We start from the raw sequence: 27,809 nt of genomic DNA on the forward strand, positions 1-27,809 counted from the left end.
CCCAACCGCCGTCTCCCCTCCAGAGAAGCACACATGGCTTTTTTTTTTTTTGGGGGGGGGGGGGTGCTATAGTGGCTTTGCTCTCTTGCTGCTTGCCCCACTATGACAGCCGTGCTGGGGCAGATTAGCTGCTGTTCCCCGGGTCTGTGACGGGGTTTTTGTGAGAGCCACTGACATGTGGTTCCAATAGAGGAGCGTACAAACCCATCAGAAACACTTTCCACACCCACAGCCTTAAATTCCAGCCAGGCCCTGGGAGACGGCAGCTCTTACTGCAGTTACATAGCCCCCCTGATTAAATCCCAGATTAAGTGGAGGAGATAAGAAGAGCTGTCAGTGGGGATAAGGGACTCAGGAGTTGGCCATCTTGAGGAAAGCTGAAGAAATAGCAGATGGTGGATCAGTGCTTAATTTTAATATTTGTTTTTACTGGGAGCGGGTTAATCAAATCTCTCCAAGCGTGTATATACACACACAGAGAGGACTTAATGGTTTAAGGATTTTCATGTTAATTCTTAAGCAGCGTGAGGATAGCACTGAGAGGGTTGCTCACAAAGTGGATCGTAGAACTATTCCGCTTTAGGTAAAATAGTCCAAGAACATGTAAGTAAAATAAAAAATATTACTACGTCCTACAGAAAGAGCCATAAGTTTAGATCAAGTTGTCATTAAAGTTCCAGCGGGCCGAGAAAAGCTTTGATCTGCACCGACCTCATACATCAGCCTCCAAAGAGCCTGGCATATGAATTGTTAGAAAAGAAATGACAAATGTAGAGTTGGACCGGCACAATGCTGCAGGCAGCTATTAGCCGAGCATCTCTGTGTGTGCCAGGGTCACTGGAGTCTGGGAGTTGCTCTGCCCCCCGTCTCATTAATGGACTCCAAATATGATTGAATGCTCATTAAAATCAGCAAAGCCGCCTGCCGGTCGCTGCTCTGCGCTTTGATCCCGGCAAGATTTATCTCAGCCTCATAGAGACGCTATTGTAACCTAAAGGACAGTGGTTTTAACCACGTGGCACGAAACTAAACAGTGTGGTGGCAGAGAGCAACGCACTCTTTTTACATGACACGTCACAAACAGGTGGAAAAAGGTGGTTTGGTGTGTGTGTTTTGTTTAAGCCACAGTTTGATGTTTGATTAGGGGGGGGAGTTGAGTGAGCTATTCAAACATCTGTGTTCAGATGTAATCTACTAAAAGACTCTAACAATCTAAAATCCCCCTAATTATCCCAAATGAAATACATTAATCAGATCTATTAGCAGTTTCTTCTGTCCACACACCACCCTTCTACCACCTACTGTTATTTTAAAGGATTAGTCCAAGATTCTGCAATCTTTTATGACCCAAAGAGCCGTTTTGGATATTTTTCACCATATTGAAATTTCCTGGAGCAGCAAAACCTGAATCTAATCTTTAAAATTAGGCTAAAACAGCTTATAAAGTTTCATTTGTACAGTAATTTAAATTTAAATAATACGTTTAAAGCTACATTAATGATGCTTTAGTTATAGTTCAACATGGTAAATGTTGCATTACATTTTCTGCTGTTTGTGTACCTTGTATTAGCAGTTTCATCCTTCTTTTCCAGCATTTTTGGGATAATTTTGATATTTTAGAATAGATAGAACAGGAATACTTTATTAATCACGGAGCAAAATTACTTTCAGAATTGCTCCACACAGAATAATTAGAAAGAATGTTGAATATCAAATAAGACAGGATAGAAATTAAATGACTAATTTTAAACATTACATTGCACAAGGCTTAACGATGACTAATATCTGCACAGAAATGATGGAAGTAACAGAAAACAGTAAATACTATTTACAGGGAGGAATTATAGTCTTATGGCCACAGGACATTTTTGCAAGTTTTCTTTTAAAAGCAAAAAAGAGAAAAACAAGTTTAAAAATAAATAAGCAAAAGCTTATTTATTTTTAAACTTGTTTTTCTCTTTTTTTTCCCTTTTAGAAATCGTTGTCATTTTAGCATTTTCCCCCATTTATGTTATTGTGCCATTTTCTAATCAAAAAGTCATCTTGGTGTTTAGATAAACTAATGTTTATTTAGGTGTGATTTAGTGCACGCTTCAAGGAGCCACTACAAAAGGACCACAGACCCCTGGATTAGTCGGACTACTGTTATTATTGATCTGGTGTTTAAATACTGCCACCTTCTGACAACCAGGCAGATTGAAGGCGAATATATTTCCTCACCACGACTGTCTTCTTTTTCTACAGCGAATTGACTGGCTTTTCACACTCTGGCAATATTACTGCAATCACTTAATAGTGGATTGAATAAATTAAACAAACAAAAAACAAACAAACAAACAAACACAGAAAGCATTATGATCCATGCACGTAGACACGTCTGTGCAAGTGCTTTATATATCTTTTAAAAGTGAGTATAGTAGATTGTGAAGGCCCGAAGAATGAGGATATAATGTCAAATCTTGGAAAAATATTCGAAATAAAGAAAATATCAACATCATGTTTGGGTAATAGTTCGGCGGATGATTGACGTGCGCTTTAACATTTTCCACCCACTTTCCAGCCAATCAGAGACAAGGGGCGGGACTTCGGGGTAATCTGTACAAAATGGCGACTGTTGTTGTTTTGCCGCAGGGTCACTGAATAAAACCGATTTTCATCTCAATAATAATCTGCATCGGTGGGCAGAAGCACCCCGCAGCGAAGCTCAAGCGTCCCACGGGCCGTCTCCGAGTGGACTGAGATGAAAGGTAAAGAGCGGTCGCCGATTAAAAAACGCTCCCGGGCCTTGGACGATATTCGAGACCGGGGAGGATGCAAGAAAATGGGGGCTCTGTCCGTCTCCAGCGGGAGCAACAACGGGAATAGCTCCGCGAAGAGCGACGGCGGCTCGACGAGACGGAGCCTGCTCGGCGAGAAGAGGGACCGCGACTTCGACGGGCACAGCCGCGCCGGGAACAACCACGGCTGTCAGTCCGCGGCCCCCGCCTCGGTGGGTAAGAACCACAGCCTGAGCCTGACGCTGGATTTAGCGGCAGCGCGCACCGCCTCGCGCGGGGAGCCGCGCGTGCAGCCGCCGGGCGCCGAGACCGAGTACAAGACGCTGAAGATCAGCGACCTGGGCACGCAGTTGAGCGACGAGGACATCGAGGACGGCCTGTTCCACGAGTTCAAGAAGTTCGGCGACGTGAGCGTGAAGATAAGCCGCAGCAACGACGAGCGCATCGCCTTCGTGAATTTCAGGAAGCCGGAGGACGCGCGCGCCGCGAAGCACGCGCGAGGACGGCTGGTGCTGTACGACCGGCCGCTGAAGATCGAGGCCGTGTACGTGAACCGGCGGAGGAGCCGTTCGCCGGTTGAGAGGGAGCTGTACGCCGCGGCTCCGGGGCACAGACACTTGCAGAGACCCCTCTCGCCCACCGGGCTCGGGTACAGAGACTACCGGCTGCAGCAGCTGGCCTTGGGGCGGCTCCCTCCGCCGCCGCCGCCGCCCCCGCTTCCCCGGGACCTGGAGCGGGACCGGGAGTTCGCCCTGTTTGAGGCCCGGGCGCGTCCAGCGTTCATAGCAGAGCGAGCCGCTTTCCGCGAGGAGGATTTTATATCTCCCGAGGACGACCAAAGAGCCAACAGGACGTTGTTTTTGGGAAACCTGGACATCAATGTGACAGAGGCGGACCTGAGGAGGGCCTTCGACCGCTTCGGGGTCATAACGGAAGTGGACATCAAGAGACCGACACGTGGGCAAACCAGCACATATGGATTTCTTAAATTTGAGAACCTTGACATGGCTCACCGCGCTAAGCTCAGTATGTCTGGCAAAATAGTGGGCCACAATCAAATAAAGATAGGTTATGGGAAGGCCACGCCCACCACCCGCCTGTGGGTGGGGGGGCTCGGACCCTGGGTTCCTTTAGCGGCTCTGGCCAGAGAGTTTGACCGTTTTGGCACCATAAGGACCATTGACTACAGAAAGGGGGACACTTGGGCCTACATTCAGTATGAGAGTTTGGACGCTGCACAGGCGGCGTGCACACACATGAGGGGCTTCCCGCTGGGGGGCCCGGAGAGACGCCTCCGAGTGGACTTTGCAGACACTGAACATCGGTACCAGCAGCAGTTCTTGCAGCCGCTCCCGATCCCGCCTTTTGACATGGTGGCCGAGTCGTTTGTTCACCGCGCCGCAGCAGAGCCCCTCAGGGTCAGGGAACGGACTCCGCCGCCGCTGCACTTCAGGGAGCGGGAGCTCTTTCCCGGGGCCGAGTGGCCCAACCCGGCTCTCCGCGAGCGGATACGTGCCTCGCCCTTCGAGCCGCTGGAGCATTTGGAGCGTGAGCGGCGGACTCGGGAGCCCTGGTCTTTGGAGCGAGAGCTGCAGGGGCGAGAGCCGGCACGGAAGCGGCGGCTGATGGAGGACGGGCGTCACCTGGACCACTCGCCCGACAGCACAGAACGGACGGTGAGGCGCAGACACGCGTCTCCGGATGGCAGCCCTGGGGGCAGCAGCAGAGACGGGGGCCGCTTCAGTGACTCGGAGCGGCCCCTGCGGGGCGAGAGGGCCTCGCCAGTACGAGAACGTCGCGGTAGTATTGAGAGGAGTGGCGCCGAACGCAGACTGAAGGGCCAGGGCCTCTCCGACAAGGGCCCGTCGAGCAGCGCCATTTCGGTTGTCGGGGAGCGTAAACGCAAAGCGTGCGAAGGCGGCAAGGGGCCGGTCAAGAGAGAACGTTCCGAGGGCGGCCTGAAGGGGGGCCCGCCGTCCAAAGCGGACGGCGCAAAACTCGGCCTGGCCTGGCAGGGCATGCTGCTGCTGAAGAACAGCAACTTTCCGGCCAACATGCACCTGCTGGAGGGCGACCACGGCGTCGCCAGCGACCTGCTCGTCGACAGCTCGACGGGGAGGCAGGTGAGCGAGCTGAAGATCACGCAGCGCCTGCGCCTGGACCAGCCCAAGCTCGACGAGGTGTCGCGCCGCATCAAGGTGGCCGGTCCCAGCGGCTACGCCATCCTGCTGGCCGTGCCCGGCGCCACGGAGGACGCGTCGTCGTCCGACCCGGCGGCCTCCACCCAGCGGCCGCTCCGCAACCTGGTGTCTTACCTCAACCAAAAGCAGGCGGCTGGAGTCATCAGCCTGCCGGTGGGAGGGAGCCGAGATAAAGACAACACGGGGGTCCTCCATGCTTTCCCCCCCTGTGATTTCTCCCAGCAGTTCCTGGATTCATCGGCCAAAGCTCTGGCAAAAAGCGAGGAGGACTACCTGGTTATGATTGTGGTCCGCGGAGCCTCGTAAAAAAAAAAAAAAAAGAAGAAGAAGAAAAAAAAAAAATCTCAATACACTAAATTCAAGTGGTATTAAAATAAAATCTGCTGTATGTCAGTAACTATTGCATGCTGTGTGTTCTGCGACATGGGGTACACTAGTATGGTTCCTTAGATTTTGTATGTTGCCATGTAATCCACTGAAAGGACAAACCGAGCCCCCCTATAACTAAAAAAGGTTGTGTGTTTTTTGGATTTTAAAAGGTCAATGAATAGCAAAAAAAAAAAAAAAAAAAGTTTCAGTACACAGAGGAATGTGTAGGAGTTAATGTTGACATTTCAGGTTTTTGTTTTTTTAATTATTCTCAAGTTGAAGAATTAAGAAACGATGCAAGGAGTGACCACAAAAAAAACACCTTTATTCACACCACGATCATAAGGATGTATTTATTGGCACAAATTACATTAAAAAAAACCAACCTTGTTCTGGTTAAGATGCACAAATGATTGATTTCCAAGCAAATTCCCAGTTCCACTATTCGAGGTGTTTGTATTGGTGTGGTTGTGTCCAGCTCCTGCACAGTTCTTCACTCGGTGGGAATCAGAAGACTTGAGCAGTGCAGCTGTTGTTACTCAGCCATAGAAGAGACAAAGGTGAATATGGCTATGTTTTTAAAAATGAAGGTTTTTTTTTTTTTGTTTGTTTTTTAATTCTCTCCAGTGCACCTCGCCGCCTTCGCTGTGATATTCTCTACACCGCCACGGCTGAACGCGGCGCGGTTCACTTGACGACGAGCCGCCACGTGCATGTTGTTTCTGCCCGACGGGTCACTTTTTTTTTAAAAATCTGTCCAAAAACCGGTGTGACAGTCACAAGTTAAACTCTCCTACGCTTCCGTTCGGTTCTCTTTGACGATTTTAAAAAATGAGTTTGCATGCTTTGTATTCCTCGGAATTTGGACAAAACACTGGTCAAACAAAAACTCTTGTGTGGAATGATGAAATACTAACAATGTGAACGTTTGCCCCCGGAGAGCAGCCCGTAACAGTACGCATAGCATAGTAAAGGAAATACTAACAATTTATTGATATTTTTCTACTTAAAAAAAATGTTTTATTTTGTGCATCCCGACATTAGAAATGGTTGTGCTCTGTGGAAACTTCCTGTAGCGACGGACACAAAGCCGAGAGGATGTTTGCCTGTTACGTTTGTTTTAAAAAAAAAAATGTTTTTTTTTTTCCAGTAAGTAGTTCTGTGCAGTCTTCTAGTTTTAGAGGTAACTTAACATTTAAAACCTAGCGGTTCTAATTTGACAGTATTTTTTAATTCGTGCACCAACATTTCCCTGAGGCCTGCTTATTACCCTGTTTTGTTTTACCAGCTTCTGTTTTTTTTGTTTTTGTTTTGTTTTTTGTTGTTTTGTTTTTTTTACATGCAGTAGTTACCATGCATCATAATTTGCTGAGTTTGATTTAACATGTATTGAAAATATTCCTATGTGGGGGAAGGGGAGGGACTTGCTGTACATTGTGAACTTGGCATCCACTACAACTTTGGACTCCCAAGGAGACGAGCGAGCGAGCGGCGAGCCGCGGAGGCTCGCCCTCGCCGACCCGGGGGCGGCCCGCCTCTTGAGTTGTGTCGCCCATCTTGCACCTGTGATTGACTTCTGTTTTTAAGTGGAAAAATTTTGAGCAATGTACACCTTGATGTCATGGGGGAAAAAGGAAAAATCCGTAGAGCCCATGCCGAAGCTGCGAGTGCATTTTGGGCTCCTAATGTGACCGATTGTCAATAAATTGTTCATTTGAAGGGAAACGTGTTTCTTCGATGGAAGTGAATTGAAGACGCAAGCTGCCACATGCCTTATTGTGTTTCTCGAAAGGAGTTTGTCGTTTTGTTTCCGTCACACGAGGAGGGGAGACGATGTGTTTTATAGCAAACCCGGTGAGGAGAGACCCCACCCGCCCACAAAACCCCCCTCCTCCTCCTCCTCCTCCCTCTTCCCCTCGTTTCATGTGAGGATCACGGTTTGCTTGCAGGCCAGCGCCGAGCTCTTAAGTTCTGCCTCCTCCTCGTCCTCGTCCTGCCACCCCCCCACCCCCCGCCGTTGTTCCTGATGGCACGTGACACCCGACCAGGACCCAAGGAGCCTCGCTGGTCCTCGTCTTTACAGCGGCGGCGGGAAACGGCGGCACAGGAAGTCGAAGGGTTTTCGGAGCCACCGCCGCCGCCAGCGGCGGCCGTTTCCCGCTGGGCTCTTTGCTCTCGAAGGTTTCGTGTGCGTTGTTCCTGGTCCGGATCGCCAGGTTTGACCACTGTTCTGAAAAAAGGTCTGTAGCGTCCAGCTGCCTCGCTGCAGAGGCCGAGCTGAACCCGCCGGGGCGCCGTGTTTTTGTCGTTCCCACACGCCGCCCAGGTATTTGAATTGATTTGTTTTGTCTGAGGGAAGAGGATCGGCTCGCGCCGCGGCGTAGGAGTCTTTGTGTTGTCCGACTGAACGCTCTCCGAGGAGACGGGCGAAGAGGCCGTGCCTCCTCCTCCTCCTCCTCCTCCTCCTCCTCACCGTCGTCTTGAGCTCTGCTGCGGCTCAAACGGCAAGATTCCAGACGTCGCCTGGAAGGAGTCCACGCCACAGATCCGACGCCCGCCCTGCCCCCCCCACCACCACCACCACCCACTTCTATCCTCCTGGGAGCTCTGCTCAGAGAGCCCCCCCACCACCACCACCACCACCCCCACGCCGTTTGCTCCAAACACCTATTTTAGCTGTGTCAGTGTGAATGCAGAGGCCGGCCGTCACCGGAGAAACATTGCCATCTTGAGGACCGAGGAGCATCTGCTCCCCCACCTCACCACCACCACCTCACCACCCCCACCTCCTCCTCCACCACCTGACTCCAGGACAGAAGTGGCCTCTCGGTAACACACGGCACGATGGTGATGGTGAGTAAGGTGAACGAGCGCCGCCTGCCAGCTCTGTGTCGGTGGCTGAGCGGCGCCGGTGAGTATCCAGTGTCAACACCACAATGTTTTCCAACAGCAAATGCAAAGTGATGCGTTCGCTTCCAGCCAGCGTCGTTACCGAGCTGAGTTCCATTAACGGCCATCGGCATTAATCAGGTTGTCGGCAGTACTCTAGCACAAATGTAGAGCATTATTGACCCGTCGGCCCGACAAGGTAACTCGCGACTGATACTAAAGTCAGACATCAAAAACACTCAGGTTGAGCCTCTAAAGTAAAAAAAGAGTAGCAGAAATTATGGAAGTTTAAATCATCGATCTTCAAAACATAAAATACTGCACTTGTTCAGTGGAAATCGACTTAGAAATCTTCCATTAATAGCGTCTAAATATTAAGATGTTCATCAAGCGCTTATCAGGTAACTTGTGAGATAAAACTGGTGCATTTTGGTTTAAAATACTTGCTTTTTTTCATCACATAACAGGTAAATAACAACGTTAACTGAATATATGCATGATTTCAAATAGTTTGATTAGTTTGTGATAGTACTTTTGATATTATTTACCAGTCAATAAGTGATTGTAGCTAAGAAAACTAATGATCAAAGCAAATCGGATTAAAAAAGAAAGCAATTAGATTGTAGGTCATTAAAATTCAGTGAAATAAACCTATAGTGTCAGTGCTTGTCTAAAACGCTTAAAACATTTCTAACGCCACTCCTTCCTTTAATTCTGTTGTTTCTCAGCTTAAATGAAACGGTTTATTGATTCGCAGCCTCCGACAACATTGATCCATTGAATGATTAAAGATCTGCTGTAAATCCAGCAAGTGGAAAGTAAAGGCCTTGTTTCGGTCAATACTGCCTCACAGTGTGTAAATCATGAGATTTACCATCACTTTGCACTACCGAATGAGATTCAGTATCTAATAACGGAGGCGGTGACGAGAAAGTGTTTTTAATATTTATTCATTAGTGAATTACTGAACAGTGGGGGGATATTTGCGGAGAAAAACTATATACTGAAAAGCTTTGATATTTTAATTAATCGTTTCCACCCACACAGAATTGTAAGGTCTAACAGATTTTTAATCTGAATCTGACTTTTGAAATCTGAATAATTATAATGCCACATGTAATTTATCACCAATTCTTGAGTTTTCATCAGCTGGATTGCTATTTTCCCACCGACAATAGATGTGCAAGTTGTGGTGAGTTCATTGTTTACTGACTTCGTTTTCTATCTAAAGCTGAATTGATTCACTGATGGACACACATTTCCACTCTTTATACACTTTGTCACTCATTTTATTCTAATATTAAACACAAAGTTGAACTTTGTGGTCAAAACGTGATTGAATTTTCTGATTTATAAACTCATGTTTCTAGTATCCGGATTACTGGTGTTGAGGTTAAACCTGGTCCGTCTGTTTCTTTCGCAGGTCCTCTGGGCGTCACTTTGTTTCCAGGACGCGTCGCCTCCGGTAAGTCATGTCTTTTTTTATTTGAATGAATAACGTCACACTAACTTTAAAGTGGATATTGATAGAAATACCAGAACAATCCCGTGTTGTCACTTTACAACACACGTGTTATGTGAATGTACGCGAGTCGTCTTGTTGATGAATTGATGTGTAAATAAAATGTTGGATTCACTGTGATCTGTGTTTTCTTGTGTTTGTTTGCGGTCTGAATCACGACGACACGGCGAGTCACACGCCATCAGTTTATTACAGCCGACCTGTGCACCGCTACAAGGCTTTACAAATGAACTCTACAAGCTCGGAGCGAGATATCTATGATTGGTTAAGCATACTTTCTAAATCCAGGAGCCCGAGTTGTGACTAAAACCAGAGCATCATCCATGAATGCATATTCATTGCAGCAAAAAACAAAACATGAAATGGCATCTTTGACGGAAACGGTTCATCATCAAGTGGTGTTCTGAAAGTACACAAAAGTTATTTCAAGATATTGCTCGAGCACACAGTTCCAAGCATCACAAACCAAACCCAAATCTCCTCTTAAAGCATTGGATACTTTTCATGGAAGAATTATGGTCGAAAATGTCCAGAGGAGCTGAATCACACGAGCATACCGGTGGTGAATGGAACTCGTGAGCCAGGAGAGCTTTTGTGCGTGACTGTCGTTATAGAAACAATACAAAGAGCCTTGCTCTGTATTGTGAAAGCGAGCTGAGGGGGAATAATTTGGTGCTAATTGCGACAGGATTCTTGAAGTAGAGACCCCCTGCTGCCACTAGGGGGCAGCACAGCAACACACGCGTCCACAGGATTCTGGCACTGTCCTCAATTCAACCTGGAACATAACAGAATCAGGCGCTGCTTGAATTGTACGCAATGTACAAAAGTACTTGACTAGCAACTAGTGTGATCTTTGGCCGACGTTACTGAAAAAGTTAGTAAAAGATACATGAACTTGTAAGGCAACCTGGTGAAAAACGAGGAGCCCACTGACAACACACACACACAAAAAAAACCCCTCTAGAATATATATATTAAAGAAAAAAAGATTCAACACCCAATAGAAATTCATGTACAAACACAACATTAAGTTTGCATTGCCATTAACTGGCTACCTGCAGGCACTGTAGAGTCCACACAGCCGTCTTCAACAGTCCTGTCTGGGCGCTGTGTGTCGACGTGGTGAACGTCACGCCACCAGCACAGCTGATCAGAGATTTAAGAGACGTATAACTTTATCACATAGCAAAGGGGGGGGGGGGGGGGTAAAAAAACAAAAAAAAACACAAAGAAAACCTGCTGGTCAAAGTCGAGTTCATCGGCTCGGGTGTCCTTCGGCCCCAATGTCATATGTAGAAAACGTATCGAGGTTTTGAAACGCGAGTGTGTGTGTGTGTTAAAAGAAGGAATCTCTGTGTGAGTGCACTTGCATAGAGCAGCTCAGTGCAATGAGCCTGAAGTGACTGCAGAAAAGTGAGAGGTCAAAATTTGTGCCATCTGGTTTAAATGCTTCCAACATTTAAGGAGAAGAAGTGTCAGCTGAGAGGAAATGCTTTTGAATTGAAGGAGATCAAGTGTTGCAGGCTAAATGTCAGTGTAATGAGCATCGAACGCAGGTTAAAACGTGGAAAGCCGAACGAAAGCAGGTGAATCATCATTAAAAAAAAAACAAAAATGAGGTTAAAGTTGTATTTAACAACTAAATTGAATTGGTGGTTAAGTCTTGTGTGTAAAAACTACCCATGCATAATGTGCAGGTTACACTGGCTTACTGTGGCAGCCTCATATATATATATATATATATATATATATATATATATATATATATATATATATATATATATATATATATATATATAAAAGGAGCAGCCAAATCGACGCTATAGTTTGTGAAAGTGAGACATTGCATCCTGCGGTCATCCACTGCAGTTATAAAAGGTTTGAAAAACGAGGTAAACATTACCAAGTGCAGGCAGAATTGCTTGAAGCCAGTAGGAGGAGGCAAAATATTAATCGGTACTCTGCAGATCAGCAACCGAAAGGAAAACATGCCTGGGGGGGATTATAAAGGGTTAAAACATCTTCGCCAACGGCCCGACGTTGGCGCCCGTCTGAAATTACGCCCGCGGTAGATGATCGATATAAAAAGTGTCCGAGACGTCAAGAAGAAAGATATAAATACAAGAACATCAGTGTGCCACCGTCAGTGAGTACAGGTTAGATGCTTGCAACATGCCTGCAATAGTTTCATGGGAACTATTTGGGCCTTTTTGGCTTCGGATGAGCAGATTAACAGGTTGTCGTGTCGCCGGTGTCGCTGCCGCCCCGGCGTCCCGGCTCTCTGGCAGTTAAAGGTCGGAATAAATGTCATGCAGCATAATCACAATTTGGCCCAAAGTGCATATCAGTGAGTACAGGCTTATAGATACAGGTAAAAGGCTTTTTTTTTTTGTTTGTGTTTTTTGTTTTGTTTTGATGAAAACACGAGGGAAATGTACATCCTCGGGTTGGGGGGGGGGGGGGGGGATATGTGCTTCCGGTCGAAGAATCAGATGAGAACGGGATCTCGACATCCACTGCATAGTTTGGTTCCTCGTGGCTGGATGTGCAATCAAACCGCAGTTTGTGGCGAAAAGTAACACAAAAGAGTTTTGTCGTAGTGTAAGTTCAGTCTGCCCACTTTAAAATGTGCTCGGCGTCGGCGTCAGGCGGGGTAGAGTGTGCTGAAGACCACTGACGTTTTGGCTTTTTTTTTTTTTTTTTTTTTTTTTTTAAAGGTTCGGTAATCGCCTCCTGCGGGAAAATTACCATCAAGGTCCCGACGTTAGGCGGGAGTCCGAGGCGTGTGGGCCCAGATAAGTCCAGAGCACGTTGGTTCGTGGGCCTTCATTCCTACACGACGCCGTTCTGCAGGCGGTCGGGGGTGAAGCAGCCGTTGGTCTTGCAGCTGCTCTCCGCTCTCTTGACCTGCAGCAGTTTCTTCCTGGACTTCCAGCGCTGCGCCAGCGGCTCCAGGAAGAGGGAGAGCGAGGACAGCAGGTAGCAGAGCCCGGCCAGGTAGAAGGAGCAGTCGTACGTCTGAGTGTAGTCGTACAAGAAGCCTGGAGGAACAAATAAACAGACAAACAGCACGGGGAAGCGTTAAGGCAGGAGTGTAAAATGCGTTTGAGTTCATGAGTTCTTGAGCGGGACTGGGAAGCTAGTGCCACGTTAACCTTTAAATTTAAACTGTAACGTGTTTCCTTATTGTGACGCAGCGTATACGTGATGAAAATATCTATATTTTCACCGACAGAAATGAAAAAAGAAATCAAAGAAACAAAGGAATTCCCACTAATGAACCACACTAACCTTCTAGTGTTTGGAGAAATTATCAATAAACCTTATTACATTTTTTTTTTTTACATTTCTACACGTGTTGCTTTCACTCAGTGTTTTCCCTCCTGGCTGCAAAACGAAGATCGAACAAGTCACTCACAAATCAAGATGATTTAAAAAAAAATAAATAAATAAAAAAGCTTCTCTTTTCAAACTGAACAAGTGAAACACAGACACACGATACAAGCGTTCACGTGAAGTGATACTTCAGGTGTGGACAGAGAGGAAGCTCAGGTCGGGTTGTTGGGCGGGGGGGGGGGGGGGGGCGTCCTGTTTTAGGCTGAGCTGGTTCTGCCTGCGGTGACCTCTCACACCGACAGACGTGTGGAGGGTGAAGCGGGTGGCCCGGAGTGTCTGACAGTGATGGATAGGAGATATTTCCAGTGCGTATTATGCACACTCATGTCTTCGCCCGCTCCTTTGATGCCATCTTCGTTCGGTTCGTCCGGGGATTTTCTTCCTCGTGTGGATTTGCCTGGTGTGTCACTGCAAAGTGCAACTCGAGAAAACTCAAAAGTTTTGACTTGCTTTATGCTACCACTTATTATTTCCCTGAAACCTCTCAGATCTTCTGGGTAACCCCCACCCCCATGCTGGTTCTGTGCATTAAAGCCCCCTTTTGACATGAACCTTGACATACTTTCCTTCCAGCTGGTGTCGCTTCACGAGGGCGACTTTGTTGGCATTCGTCTTCAAACGAGCGACTGTGATTGACGCAAACAGAAGAGGTGGGTCACCCTCGCCAGGAGAGTCTGTTATCATGCCCGTTCCCGGAGGGAAAACCCTCCGTCTCGTCCTTAAACAGCGGGGACGGTAAACAGAGCCACATGCTATTCCTGCACCACCTTAGAAGGAGTCATGAGTTGTGTTTTTTTTTTTTTTTTTTTTTTTTTTCTCAAACCCCCGAAAAATCCATCAGCTCCTCTGAGGGGATTGCACAACCCAGTCGTTAGGTTGAAGGTTCCCCTCGCTTTAACTGCAACCAAATGTTACCAATTAGGACAAGAGGAGGTTTTCTAACCCCGCGGCATGTTTTTGTGCACAGGGTTCAGGTGAGTGTGTGTGTGTGTGTGCTCCTCGTGATTCACGCTTTAATTCAAGTGTCATTCAGATGTTTTATAGTCCAGCTATTTGACCTGACGAGTCAACCACGAGAAGGAATCCGCAACAATCTTGCACAACATTAAAACACTGTAACAAAAGGCAGATTCCTTCTCGTGAATGACAGGTCAGGTCACATAGCTGGACTATCTGTATGACACCTGAATTAGAGCGTGAATAAAAGAGGAACACACACACACACATCCTCACTTGCAGTCGCTTTACAAAAAATTAAAGAAAAAAAAGGTGTGTATGTGTGTGTTTTGCTGTAATTCACGCTGCAACTCGGGTGTCGCGCAGATTTTTTGATAGCCATTTGCCATTTGAGGTGATGAGTGAGCCACGTGGGGGAACCTGCAGCAATCTGACGCAACGGTGAAACACTGCAACAAAGTACTGATCCCAGATCAGAAACGGCTCTCTGAGGGCGACCTGCCATCCGTTAAAAAAGTGACGCGCCGTCAAGGTGAACGCCGCCGGCCTGTTGCTTTCAGGGGGCTCGCTACAGTTTCTTCCAAAACAGAACGAAACGTGACCCAGTAACCTCCATATACATTTTGGTTGAAGCACACCCAAAATTCCAGTATGCACCGAGGGCGGCGCTAACTTTAGGTTGTTTTTCTCCTGTCCGTTTCAGTTTTCACACTCCGCGGTGACTGCATACACACACACAGGCAGGCAGACACACTCTCGGAGGCCCTACTAGGAATTTTGGGCCCCCTGAGAAAATACATGCTACAACATCACCCCCCCTCCAAAAAAGTGATGTTTCAGAGAAAAAGCCTGCCAACTCTTTCACTGGTACCTATACATTAAGCTTCAAACTCACGCAGGAACGCAAAAAAAAAATACACAGAAACACGTGTCCGGACGTCCCCTTGTGGCCGCCGGCCCCGTCGCACATGTGGCACATTATGTGTCTGTTATTGTGCGAATTTGGGAGAAAGTAGGTTAGCACATGTTTGACTGCTGGAGGTTTTCCATGATGTGATCCACTCACCTGCCAGCGGAGGCCCCGTGAGGCAGCCCAGGCCAACAAAGAACATGGAGAAGCCCATGGAGTTATTGAGTTTCTCAGATCCCACGAGATCGACCTGCAGGGGCGAAAAACAGCAAGTTAATCCCGAAGCCCGGTTACACCCTAACGGCCATGCTCCTCTTTGTTTGCCAGTCCACACAGTGCCATTGTAATGAACATGCCTACATGCAAATGTAGAGCGCTCACAACATCATTCAACACGTCCAGTAAAAGACAATGTGATGCTTGTAAAAAAAAAAGAAGCTCTTCTTCTCTTTTAAGCTTTCACGGTGAGTAAAAGACTAAAAGAGGGTTGACATAGTTAAAAAAAACTGTAAAACCATTTAAAATAGCACTTTTTTGTTCCAGATTTGTCAATATATTGCAAAACAAAAAGCATAAAATCTGAAGTCCAAATCAAAGAGAAGCCTCGTAAAGACAATAGAAATGAAATTAGTTCCACCAATGTTTCACGAGTTGATTTAAAAGGTAGCAGTGCAGCTTAATAACTGCGATTCCAAGTTTAGTTCACTGCTTCGCTATTTAAAAACATCAAGTAAAAAGGGGCTAAAATTTACATCCACCAGTCATATTGTTGGTGGAATCGTCCATTTTCTTTGTATTATTTAAAAAGTGTCAGCAAATATAATCATATATTACAAATACCTTATAAAAGAAACGAAAAAGATGAATTGTTCGATTCAGACAAACACAATAATCAACCTTGACTGAGTGATAATAGGTCTTCCTCCGGGCCCTGGGGCGTGTCCCGGCCTTTACAAGCCACACCGCCGACACGGTGGCGCCACAAACACGCTTCGCATCGACGGTGAAACACCGAGGCCACCGGATTTCCTCCTGACTTATTGCGCCGTCACGCCAAGAACGCTCGTCTGGCAACATCTCCCAGGCTTAACCGATACCGGATTTTCATTTTCCTTTTCCAAGGTGACTCAGTGACGTAATGAAACCACTTCACATGCACGTTTTTATCACTTCTGATGAAAGATTAATAAAAATACGGACCGATAATGTGAGAACTGGGCGGTGGTGGCGGGATACGAGGAAAGTCGGTGACACCGAGAGCTGATTGGGGTGCCTCTGTAGACTCTGCAAAACTTTAAGCAACTTTACTAATTCTTATCAATTAATTTTTTTTAAAACCCACCTGTTTTAACCTGAATTTATTCCCAGAATTGAATCTGCAATGTAGAAACGAGGCGAGACGAGAGTCTGAAGTAATGTGGTAAGTTTTTAAACAGTGTGAATATTGCTAAAAGGGAAGTTTTTTTTTTAATTCAGGTCAAATCTACGTTTCTGATCTCCAGGACATTTAGATAAAACCTGCTTCCGTTTCCAGAGAAATAACAAACCTGAAGAAGCTGCTTTTAGTTTTATTGCACCAACTGTTTCATGCAAACGATGAATTGTTTGCTAGTTTTACATTTACTTTTCATTCTTTTTCATTCTAAGCATTATTAATTGGTGTTTTATTGTAAATTGTTTACATGTTATCAGTTGTTCTTAATGTTTGTTCAACCAATCCAGGAGCCAGAACCCGGAAAATAGTGTCATAATAACCTTTAATTAAAAATGTTAATGTTTCTTATTTGTAGTGAAGAGTATAAGTGATGAAAATTGATATATTTTCACCAAATCAAATCATTTCTACTAAAAATTACTATAATATCTATGTAAAGTCAATGTCAATGTGCAAAATACAGTAACATTTCTACAAATCTTCTCCCTACAACTGTTGCATTATGGGTGTTTTTACGATTAACCGCCAGCATCGCACTTCGGCCACCGTGGTGAACCACCGGCACGCACACGCGGCCTGTGGACGAGCCGTCGGGCTTAATCAATGCGTGTGAAGCGTGTGCTCTCCTTACGAGGACGGGCAGCAGCAGGGCCATGTAGCCGCCGCAGAAGATGGCGAAGAAGATGGCGTAGACCATCAGCAGGATGTAGGAGGTCGCCAGCGGGGAAAGCAGGTTGACCAGGCCACAGAGGATCAGATAGGCTTTGTGGTAGTGGTATTTATGGAACAGGTTTTTGTCCGTCACCCAGCCCGAGGCCAACTGGGCGATGGTCTCTGTGATACCTGCAACACAGTCCGGAAGAAATGAGGAGGTGCGTTAAGGACAGGAATATTTTACATGTAGTACAGACAGCGTGTTTAACTCTTTGCTTTTCCACTTTCAAGTCGCTTCTTTTTTCTTCATTTTTGTATTTAAAGCCAAATGCACCTGTGTTGACTGTGTAGAAAAATGCTTTTCGTTGTTGTGGCACAGAATATACGTGATGAAAAAGTCTAACAGTTGAATATTAAAAGCAATGAAACTTTAAAAGCAAGGGATTTAACTTCCCACACTTTAAAACCCCTTTTAAAAAAACGCAAATCTGAAAGATTGCTTTTAATGTTTAACTGTCAAGAGTTTTTTCTGTTTTGTTTTGTTTTGGTTTTTTTTTAACTTTTGGAGTATCCTGAAAAATGCTACGGAAGATAAATGTATTGTTATTACTATGCATCATTACATTTTCAGAGAATGACTCAAATTTAAGCATAAAGCCAATTTTAATGAACATTTCTGATGCGAAATAATGTGAAATTTCAAAAAAAATATTCTCTTCTTCTCTTCTCTTCTTCTCTTATTGCATTATGGGTGTTTTTACAAACTCACCCTGACCACATGACTTTGAGGCTATTTTGTCACTGCGCTGAAGTTGCACACAGTCGTGCGGCAGAACAAAAGTCACCAACATGTTGAGCTGAGTTGCTGAGACTTTCTTGTAAATACCAGACAAATCAATGCAAGTGAATAAACCGCCAGACTGGAGGTGCAGGTGGAGACTTGTGTGCATTCACGAGCTGGCTTATTAGTAAGTAGGAAGTAATAATTGCATTATAAAAGCGTCGGTAGGAAGACAGTGAGTCTACGCTTGTGTGTGCGTGCGTGTCAGTTGAAGCTGCAGTTCAACACCCAGCAGCAATTCAAAGATCTGCATTACTGTCGGTGGTGGAACTCCTCTCGATTCCTGTCCCGACAGGACGAGGTGCCAGAAGCAGTTGGTGGCAACGACATATTTAGTCTGTTCGACACGCTGCAAAACTACTCGCGACTCTGTTCCGGCCGCCGGACTGGCTGTTTGCTCCACTCGAAGGTATGATGACTGGGCAGATATGGACCTGCTGAGGTCAACTGGAACGTGATAGGCGATGCGGAAACTGCAGGGGAGTATTGACCGGCGCAGGAATAGCTACGAGCAGCCGGCGCTGAGCCGCTGATCAATGGAAACAAACTGGTTCTGTGCAGATCGGGGTTACCTGTTCTTCACTCGGCCTCTGCGGCAAAAAAAAAAAAAAAACGCGCCGCTTCCATCCCGGCCGCCCAATAAAAAACGCCTCGTCACCGAGGACCTCTGCTCTCTTTACATAACGGGACCTAAAGCGTCTCCCTCCAGCTGGGGTTAGGGAGATGACATGAGGCAGCTGTGCAGTGTTTATGTGTCCTCCCGCGGCGACTGGAGACGTGTCCCGGGGTGTCCCCTGCTTGCATTCAGACACGTTGCGAGTTTGTTTGTGTGTTTTGGCCTCAGCAGGTTGGTCGAGCCCTGCAGCTGTTCCTGTTCAAACTCGGCACAATGGGGTTTAATTTGTGGCCCCGCCGAATGGCACCTGAAACAAAGAGCGCCGGGGACATTTCATCTGTTCGACTCTCGGCCATTAGATAACAGGTAGAGAAGTTAGTGGCTGTATCAAACCCACTGCGGGGCGAATGGAGTTCCTGTTCCGCTTTGCCGTGAAGATGAAAGCGCAGGTTCTTTTTTTTCTTTTCTTTCTTTTAAAAAAAAAAAAAAGCATGTTGGTGTTCCTGGCTCCTCCGGAGCGGCTGCCTGCTCGTCTTGCCTCTTCTTTTGTACGCTCAGTGCTCCTCTGCAAAGTATCAGCCACTTTAGATCTGAGCCCAAACAAAGCGGGGAGCCCCTCTTTGTCACCGCGCCAACAACTTCACTCGGCAAAGCCGTTGCCTGGCGACGCCGGCGAGCCGCGGCGACGACGACGACGACCGAGGAGCCGACGGAGAGACGGGCCCGGACGGTGGCGGCCTCTCCTTCCCCCCTCGCTAAGTCAATGGGCCTTTATGGCCAGCGCCGGGTCGGGTAGAAAGCGGGACGGCGGGAAGTTGGGATGGCGGCTTTGTGGCGCGGGCGGCGCCCCCGTCTCTTTAGCTCCGTCTAACTTTCCCCCTCATTGCGGCGCACGTGACCAGAGAATGTGACAAACGAGTCTGAGCCCGGGAGAGTCTGTCAGTCGCTGCCGCTCGCCGGAACCAAACGTATCTGGGCGAGTCACTGGAGAGGCTTGAGTTACTGAAACATGGCGGAGGCTCGTTCAAAAGGTTCATTCACTCCGTATGATCTGACACCCACGTTTCACTCACTTCATTCTTGCTTGTTGGTTTGCTGTGGATATTATGCAGGCCTGTCCTATTTATACACTTGTACTTGTTTGCTTTTTTTCAATGTAAAGGATTAATTGAGATGAAGGTGCAGAGTTTATAAGTTAATCTTCATTCAAGGATTTGAAAACTTTTATTCTGTATTGAATTGAATTGTTATTTTTTTCTTTTTTTTTTTACAATGAATGAAATAACTAAACTAAACTAAACTCTTGACTGCAACCCAGTGCTGATAATTCATCTTGTAATTTCTTGTCTCTACATGATAGTTTATAATAACAGATCTTTTATTTCCGTCAAGATGAACGAGAATCATCTTAATCGTCATCAGGAAATCGTGTTTGTTATGACTTTCTGTTCATTTGTTTAGTCTGTGTGGAGCAACGGTACAAAGAATTGCCCTCTGGGGGTGACTAAAGTATTTCTATTCTATTCTATCGAACAAAATCATTAAAAGCCCCCCCCCCAAAAAAAGCATTTCATCCCACCAACCAACTCTAAATTTTTATACCTGAGCGTCCCTAATGTTGCTGAGGCAGCATCTCTTCCATTAAAACATCAATAAAGAAATTGATTTTATGCTTCATCATGGCCGTCGAAAAGAAACTTTTCATTAGAGGCAACGGTGCTTCCACCGGCCGGCTGATGTTTGACTATCAAGGGGCAGATTATGAAAGTGAAACGTGTGGCTGCGAAACGGGCCGGCCCCATCTGGAGCACTTCAATAATTCACAAAGCCTGACCAAGCACTCCTAGAGATTTACACGCACATGTGGTCAAAATGTTAATGCTGTTTTCTGCTCATATGGAGTGGCCTCATCAATGGCATATTGCTGAACCCTCCCGTCCCAGCCAGTGGACCAAAGTTCAGCTTTTATGTAAGCACATTCATTACATAAGACTGCAGAGCCTGAGCAGCTCACAAATAATTAATGCCTAGAAGTTGAGCGCTATTTTTTTTGCATCACTTCTTAGATCCAGTCTTAAAGAAACCTGGGCCACTTCACCGTCACTGCCAGACATGTAGGCAACCTCAACCTGAATTCATGTAGAAGTTTCACTGATAAAACAAACCAGTTCTGAGCAATAGAAACTGTAATAAATAAATACAATAAAAGATGAAGGCATTGGTGGCAGATTCAGTCAAAATCAGGGAAAATCAGCGGCCAGTTTGCTATTAAAACGGATCATAGTTGTTGTTTTTTTGTGACACTGTGTTTTAAGATCGAAATGCAGACGAGGCCACAGAATCTTCTGGCTTTAAATCTACCATATAACTTATGTGGAAAAGCGGTTCCCACTGTTGCACACACCATCATCGACTAAAGATCTGCTGCAAGTCAGCAGCTTTGACACCCGTCCGTCTTCTGTTTATCTGTGTTTTGTTTGTACGCCAACCATATCTGCTCCGAAGTAGACTGAATCGGCATTTTTCGAATGGTCTTTGTCCATCTGTTTGTTTGCATTTCCAAATGGACTGACTTAACGTTGGAACCAAACCAAGAAAACAAGAATTGTTAGCTTGGTAAAAAGACACCAGAAGCTTGAACAAAGAAACCGAAGCTCTTAATGTGCATGCTTAAAAAGGGAAGACAGGTGTACAAACAAAAGCGCAAATAATCTTGGATTTTTTTCTATGACTATCAAACTCACCCGCCACAGAGATGATGAAGGAGGCGTCCATTGCATCGATGCCCAGAGTTCTGGCTCTAGCAGACAGGTGGAAGTAGGGGATGAAGTAGGCCAGCTGACTGAAGACCAGCGACCAAGTGTAGATGCAAAAAAATGGGTCCTTCAGCAAGGAGAAATCCAGCACTTTGGCTTTCAGGGCCGTCGCCTCGCTCTGCATGCTGGTGTGTGATCCAATAATGGTGGATCCATTCATGCTGCCGTTGATCTCCGCCGAGCCGTCCGGACTCGTGGGCTTACACTGACCGGCGCTCTGGAGCGGCTCGTGGCCGTTCACGCCGTTCAGGACCAGTCTGGTCAGTTCGGGGTTCGGGGATCGGTCCTCCGGCTGCTGGCAGTCCGTCTGGGTGGGGGAGGGGGTGGGGGTGGGGGCGGGCGGAGGGTGAGAGTCCGATTTGGAAATGCCGTTGGAGAGGTGAGAGCAGCTGCTCTTCGTGTCCTTCTCCGCCGAGCTCTTGACCGAGAGGGACGGACTCTTTTGGATGGAGGAAGAGGTAGCGTTGGGGACCGGCGGCTTCACGTTGAGGGGTCGCAGCAGCATCCCGGTCGCCACCAGGTTCAGCATGAGACCGCCGAGGATCAGCATCGCCCCTGCGGGCGACATGAAGAGTTCAACACCTCCCGAGCGCTGCAGCGCCTCCGCTCATTCGCACGCTCATCCCGCCTACCTTGCCAAGCGTATTGGTCCAGCAGCAGCTGGGTGAATGGGGCGAGGGCGAAGGTCAGACCCATCCCGGAGCGCCCGATCGCGTACGCCGTTGCTAATCTTTTCCGGAAGTAGAGAGCTGTGACCACCGAGAAGGCTTGGTAAAGTAGTGCAAAACCCATTCCTACGAGAAGCGAACGTCGTCAGAACACACGGCAGAAAACACTCGGCCTTTTTATCGTCAAGCACTTCCAACTCACCAACGACCACGCCCATGCTGACGTAGAGGAAAACCACGCTGCTGGCAAAAATACTCATGAGGAAGCCGCCGCTCACCAGCACCGCTCCCACGATGGAGGTCACTCTGGTTCCCACCTTAGCACAGGCCACAGAGGCGAGCGGCGCTGTAAACGTGTCGGGGGGGAAACTCAAAGTCAACACAGCTACAAAGCGTCTGAATCAGTGAGAAGCAGGAAAATTAAATATGTGAATAAAGGAGCCGTTTTGGCCGGCAGACCTCCAGACAGACGCAGGCTGGACATGATGGAACCGATCCAGCTGATGCTCTCCGCTGAGCCTCCGAACTCGTCCTGGAAGGCCACGAAGAAGATCCCGAAGCTTTTCAGCGTTCCCATCACGAGGACATTCACCTGTTTGGAGAAACACAGATAAAAGGCATTTAGTTCTCACATTACTTCTTGTCGGGTTTGATTCCAAAAGGTACAGAATCGATATAAAGACGCTGTGAACATGTCTTTTGAAAATGGCAAAATACTTTCTCATTATTTTATTTAGTTTTCTTCTTAATTTAGAATAATCACTAATATTATTGTTATTAGAAACAGCTTCATTTATTTCTTTTTCCCCCTTTTTTCCTCACTTCTCTCATGAAATAACCTATTTCTTCTGCTGGCATGCATGAACTCAATTCCGATACATTGATTGTAAAACGATAAGACGCTGCAGAATCTTGTTTTGTTATGTATATAAATCACAGACCATTAAAAACGATTTCCTAAAACCGTAACATTTCACCTCAATACATAAAGTAGGAGTAGTGGTAATAGCAGCAGTTGTGTCAGAAGAAGTATTTAGATTGTCTTCATCAATTGGTCAGTCTTTACTTATAGAGTATTGTACATACTGTAGGTTAAAATGCAGCACAACGGGCCTAACATGGTTAAAATAGTAAACGGTGAAAACATTAATAAATGCAGCAATAGCTCAGTTGGTAGAGCGCGTCGTCTCTTAATTGAAAAGTCACAGGTTCAATCCCCTGTCTGAAGTGCCCTTGAGCCAATAGAATCCATTATAAAGCATTTTTCCACCACTTAAGCATTTAGTTAATCACATTCACACGTCAATGCAGGAAAGATGGGGAATGGAACCGCCAACCTTCCAAATGAGAGACGGCCACTCCACCAGCCGAGCCAGACGACCCCAAACTGTATCTAACAAACACTTAAACGTTATGTAGAAATTAAGCAGCGGAGGTGAGATTGAGGTGAACTCACCAGAAAGCAATGCAGCACAACCATCCACCCCCAGCCTCCGTCGGGCGGGTCCTCGTACTGGATGTCTTTCTCCTTCTCTTTCTTTGTGCCCATGGCGTCCTTCCTGAACAGATTCATGATGACCTGCTAAGACTTTTGAGACAAGGAAGAAACATCAGACACTTTCACGTCACGCTGATTCGTTTAACTAAAGACCAGAGAAGCTTTTAAAGGAACTTTCGTCCTTTCACCCTTTTTCCATGAAATGTGGTCAGTTTTGCGTGGAATCTGGAATGAGCTGTGCATCTTTAGTTTTAGAATAAGTCAACGTCAGCAAAACTTAATGTCAGGATTGTATAGGACATTGGCTTGTAATCATTACGGCGCGGTGAACATCCAGGCGGCGAGTGACCGAAGACGGGGATGTTGCATTAACTTTCTCAGCCGTGAAAACCGTCCGTTAGTACACAACTAAGCCGGGTTACTCTTCCACCTCTTTTGCTTTTATTACATCTCCTGCACCAGACGATACGTCTCTGGAGGTTTTATATTAAGTGTCTTTATGGGGCAGAATGTGCCCTGATGATGTTTCAAACCCTCTGACAGACGTTTGACGCGTAAAGAGTGACTTTACAAGAGCTTGTGATTCCAAAATCTATAAATAAGCAGCGGTAAAGAAGTGTTGACGCACCCCCTCCATGCATGCATAAGCGGAATATCTAAGATACAAGCTGCAGCGCTGAATGAACTTTCTTTGCTCCTGTTGTGAGCTGATTCAGAAACAATCTGTCCGGGGGTTGGGTTTTGTGCCAGCCGTGCTGCAGTTCGTCTCCAGATCCCAACGGGCAGCATGTGACCTTGAAGTACATCGAATTCTTCCTGGAAAGTGTTCACTATGGATCCTCCTCCGAAGGCTTCGACTTGTGCCAGCAGCTTTAATAATAAGCCTCGTTAAAATGAAACAGCAGCTTTGGCAGTCCCACAGATCATTTGCGATGAAAAGAACATCAACAAATCGGAGCAGGTATAATTATCAATGTATGGCAGAAATGAATCCATGTACTCAGAAAACTGCATTTGCAGCCTTTTTTTTTTTATAGGTGCAGAGGCATTTTGTGTTTATATTATAGATATAATTTTATGTCCTAATCTTCAAGCAGCCGACCTGTATCACTAAAGGATGTGTTCTGTTCGCGGGGATGCATCATTTATACTTTAACATGCCGTCATTGTTATAATTTTACCAGTGTAAAGTAGTGAGATGGCTTTTTCTCCACAGTGCGCTCTGATCAAATATTAACCACAAGTCGTCTGGTTGGAGACAGACAGTGTGTGTCTATGAAGACGATGCATCCCGCAAAGAAACGAGCAGTGAAAGGGAAGACTGGAGGGGGAAAAAATAACCTTCATTCGATCATGGCTTGACCATGTGGGAGTAACCAGCGATCCAACAAGGGATGAATATGGTTTAAACACATTAATTCCTTTAAATAAAGCATTAGATTAAGACGTCAAAAAATCTTTTTTTCATGGAAAATTTGTTTCAAAACCACAAAGTAATGAGGGAGTTTTGTTCACGTATGAAGAATTTCTCGAAAGACATAATGTCCTGGTATCTCAGGCGTATCGATCACATTTTAGCTCAGGAGCATGTAAGCAGCATGTAAACAGGAGCATCAGTTTACATGATGAAACTGTCGATCCTAATGACTACAATCTCAACATAAAGCCAATTATAATGCTATGAAATAAAGTGAAATGTACAACAACAACAAAAAAAACCTGTCTCTTCCAGCTGTTGCATTCTGCATGTTTTTACAAACCCACACCGACAGACTTTGAGGATCTGATTGAAAAAAAACCCAAAACTGCACGTTTAAAACTTGTGTGAACCTCTGCATCAAAACGTCCCCTCTGGATCCACGTTGTAAACATATGTGAAGTCTGGTGATGGACGCTGTTGGTCACCAGCCTATTGTATCCGGCATCACTGACTCAGTCTGACTTAGCCACGTACGAGAAGCCAGGACCAAATTAAACAGAGAGTGCAGAGCGGATTAAAACTGGAATGAATTGGGCCAGTGTAGTGCGAGCAAAGTATTTCTCCCCCCCTACCACTCCCCCGCTTCTCTCTCTCTCTCCATGTGCCGTTAACAAGTTGTCCTCAGAGTGTGCTTGAGTGCATGTTTGTGAATGTGCCGAGAGTCTCGGGGTTTGAGCTCTCGGGGACTGGAGTTCACCGCTTTGTAGTGCCGCGTTAACGCCGCTCACACTGAGACGCGCTCTCTACGACTTCCACTGTCGGGAGTTTCCTCCAGTGTTAAGATTTCTGTGAAACGCTGTCTGAGCGCAGATGTCACTTAACGTACATCTGGAGTCATAATTTCTTCTTTTTTTTTTAAACGAGACGATGTTAAACGTTTAGCAAATCTTTTTTTTTTCCCCACCTCCAGGATGTAAGAGAGCGACAGGCAATCACTCTCCTTGAGTCAGTGCTTTCTCCTCTCTGCACTCACCTTCTCTGTACAGTCCTGCCAGTGGAACTGGAGCCAATGACTCCAATAGGAAGCAGAAAAACCACTTGTGGGTCTGGATCTGCAGATGTTTATGTTGTAATTGATTCTATATAAATCAAACTGAGCTCCAAAGTCTTTAGCGCCCAGGAAAAGCCTCATTAATAATCTATCAAGTTAGGGAGAATATATCCATTCTATAGGAATTTGGAGTGAGTAGTTTGTTATTCTGCATTGAGGCTTGAGAGTGAGACGATTTCAAAGGGCGATTTCAAAGTGTCAATAGTCAAAAAGTCATTTCCGAACGTGTACTTTCCTCAAGCTCAAACCAAACTCAAGCTAAACCATCACTTGTTTAATACAAGTATGTAAAAAAATGTATTACATTTGAGCTCAGCACTGATGCATATGTTTGTTTTTTAATAATGTGGCTCATCATCGAGACAAGTGAAAGTATAAAGGCAAACAAAAGTGTCTGTGGTATGTTCACAGCTTGTTGTGACAAGGTGCCACACCTGCCAGTCTGTGAAAATAGAAAGACGACTATTGTCTCCACTGGGGGAAAAAACTATTTCAAGGTGACTGTGGCCATATTGCACCATATTTCACCATATTGGTTAAATATAAAAAAATTAAATAAAAATGCTTTACGTCGTTCGTCACGCTGAGGTATTATTTACATTTTTAACACTTAATCTCACAGTTAATCTCACAAAAGATATTTAAACTTTCCATTGAACTCCATCAGTCTCATACGAACTGAGCACGAGAGCTGTCACGATTAAATTTATAGCTTTTACCCAAAACAGATCTCCGTGTTTGTTAAAGCTGCAAAAGTGAATTGGAGATCACAGAACTAAAAGATAATAATCAGAGTTTCACGCCTCCCAATCAAATCATCGGTGCAACAATAAAAGAATAGAAACATCTCGTAAATTCAAACGTCTCATCATTTAGCTTCAGCTTGGCTCATGTGTCTTGTTTCGTCGCTGTGTTTGAGGAGGAGGAGCTGCTGGAAGTACCTGATATGTCGCCTCGGTGGTTCGCCTTGAAGGCACTGAAGGTGAGGAGGAAACTCAGGAATCCTATTTACTGAGCGTCATTCTCACGTTGGTCGAAGGCCACTTGGAACACCGGCTGCATCGAGGTTTAATATCTAGGACAGAATTCAAGGAACACAGCGGTAATTAATGAAACACCAAGTCGAAAGTCGTGACTGACTCCAAGTAAACAGTAAAGTTTTTGAGTATAGTTGTTTTTTATCGTATGCATCAAGAGAAAGTATGCAGAAAGCCCACGGGAATGGGAAACATGCTCGTAATCCAAAACGCCAATTCTTCACACTTCAAAAAGCTTCTCGCGCTACCAAGCAAAACAAAAACAAACTTAAAATCCCACCACGATGACGAGAGAGTACAAATTCAACGGTCCCGACGGAGACGCTTTGCTGCAGCTGACGTGTGAAATTCTACCAGCTCTTCAAGAAAACACTCACACCTGTAGAGACAAACACCAAGAATCCCCACCGACCAAATTCAGACAGATTTTAAAGAGTGTTTTGCGCCTCTTCAGTGTGAGTTTGTTTCCACAGTGAAGTCTCTGCAAACAAGAAACAAAAACCAACCCAAAAAATACCTGCGCATTCATACTGGGTGTGCGGGTCTCTCCTGGTTATTGTGTCTTATTAAACAGTAAACAGCAAAGGCTTGTCATTGCTTTGATTCTGAATAAAATTTGTTTTAAACAATGTGTATGTTAAACACTTCTCCAAAGCCTAAAACATAAAACATAAAACAAAACAACTAAA

General features: G+C 45.8%; 2 protein-coding genes across 2 annotated transcripts; one reads left to right on the plus strand and one right to left on the minus strand.

The window, feature by feature from the left end:
• Nucleotides 1–2,615: 2,615 nt before the first annotated feature.
• rbm15 (RNA binding motif protein 15) lies at nucleotides 2,616–7,126 on the plus strand. Its single transcript, XM_080496231.1, has one exon. It carries the CDS (start codon nucleotides 2,741–2,743, stop codon nucleotides 5,282–5,284), a length of 2,544 nt encoding a protein of 847 aa, XP_080352357.1. The 5' UTR covers nucleotides 2,616–2,740; the 3' UTR covers nucleotides 5,285–7,126.
• A 5,402-nt stretch (nucleotides 7,127–12,528) lies between these two features.
• slc16a4 (solute carrier family 16 member 4) lies at nucleotides 12,529–27,088 on the minus strand. The gene is made up of 9 exons (XM_080497161.1): nucleotides 27,025–27,088; nucleotides 23,511–23,642; nucleotides 22,514–22,646; nucleotides 22,257–22,400; nucleotides 22,019–22,180; nucleotides 21,315–21,941; nucleotides 17,091–17,302; nucleotides 15,181–15,274; nucleotides 12,529–12,802 (listed from the first exon to the last, which is right to left on the minus strand). Exons 2-9 carry the CDS (start codon nucleotides 23,625–23,627, stop codon nucleotides 12,594–12,596), a joined length of 1,698 nt encoding a protein of 565 aa, XP_080353287.1. The 5' UTR covers nucleotides 23,628–23,642; nucleotides 27,025–27,088; the 3' UTR covers nucleotides 12,529–12,593.
• Between the last annotated feature and the right edge of the window lie 721 nt (nucleotides 27,089–27,809).

Source organism: Blennius ocellaris (genome assembly GCF_963422515.1).
Source record: "Blennius ocellaris genome assembly, chromosome: 5".
In the NCBI taxonomy this organism is placed as follows: domain Eukaryota; kingdom Metazoa; phylum Chordata; class Actinopteri; order Blenniiformes; family Blenniidae; genus Blennius; species Blennius ocellaris.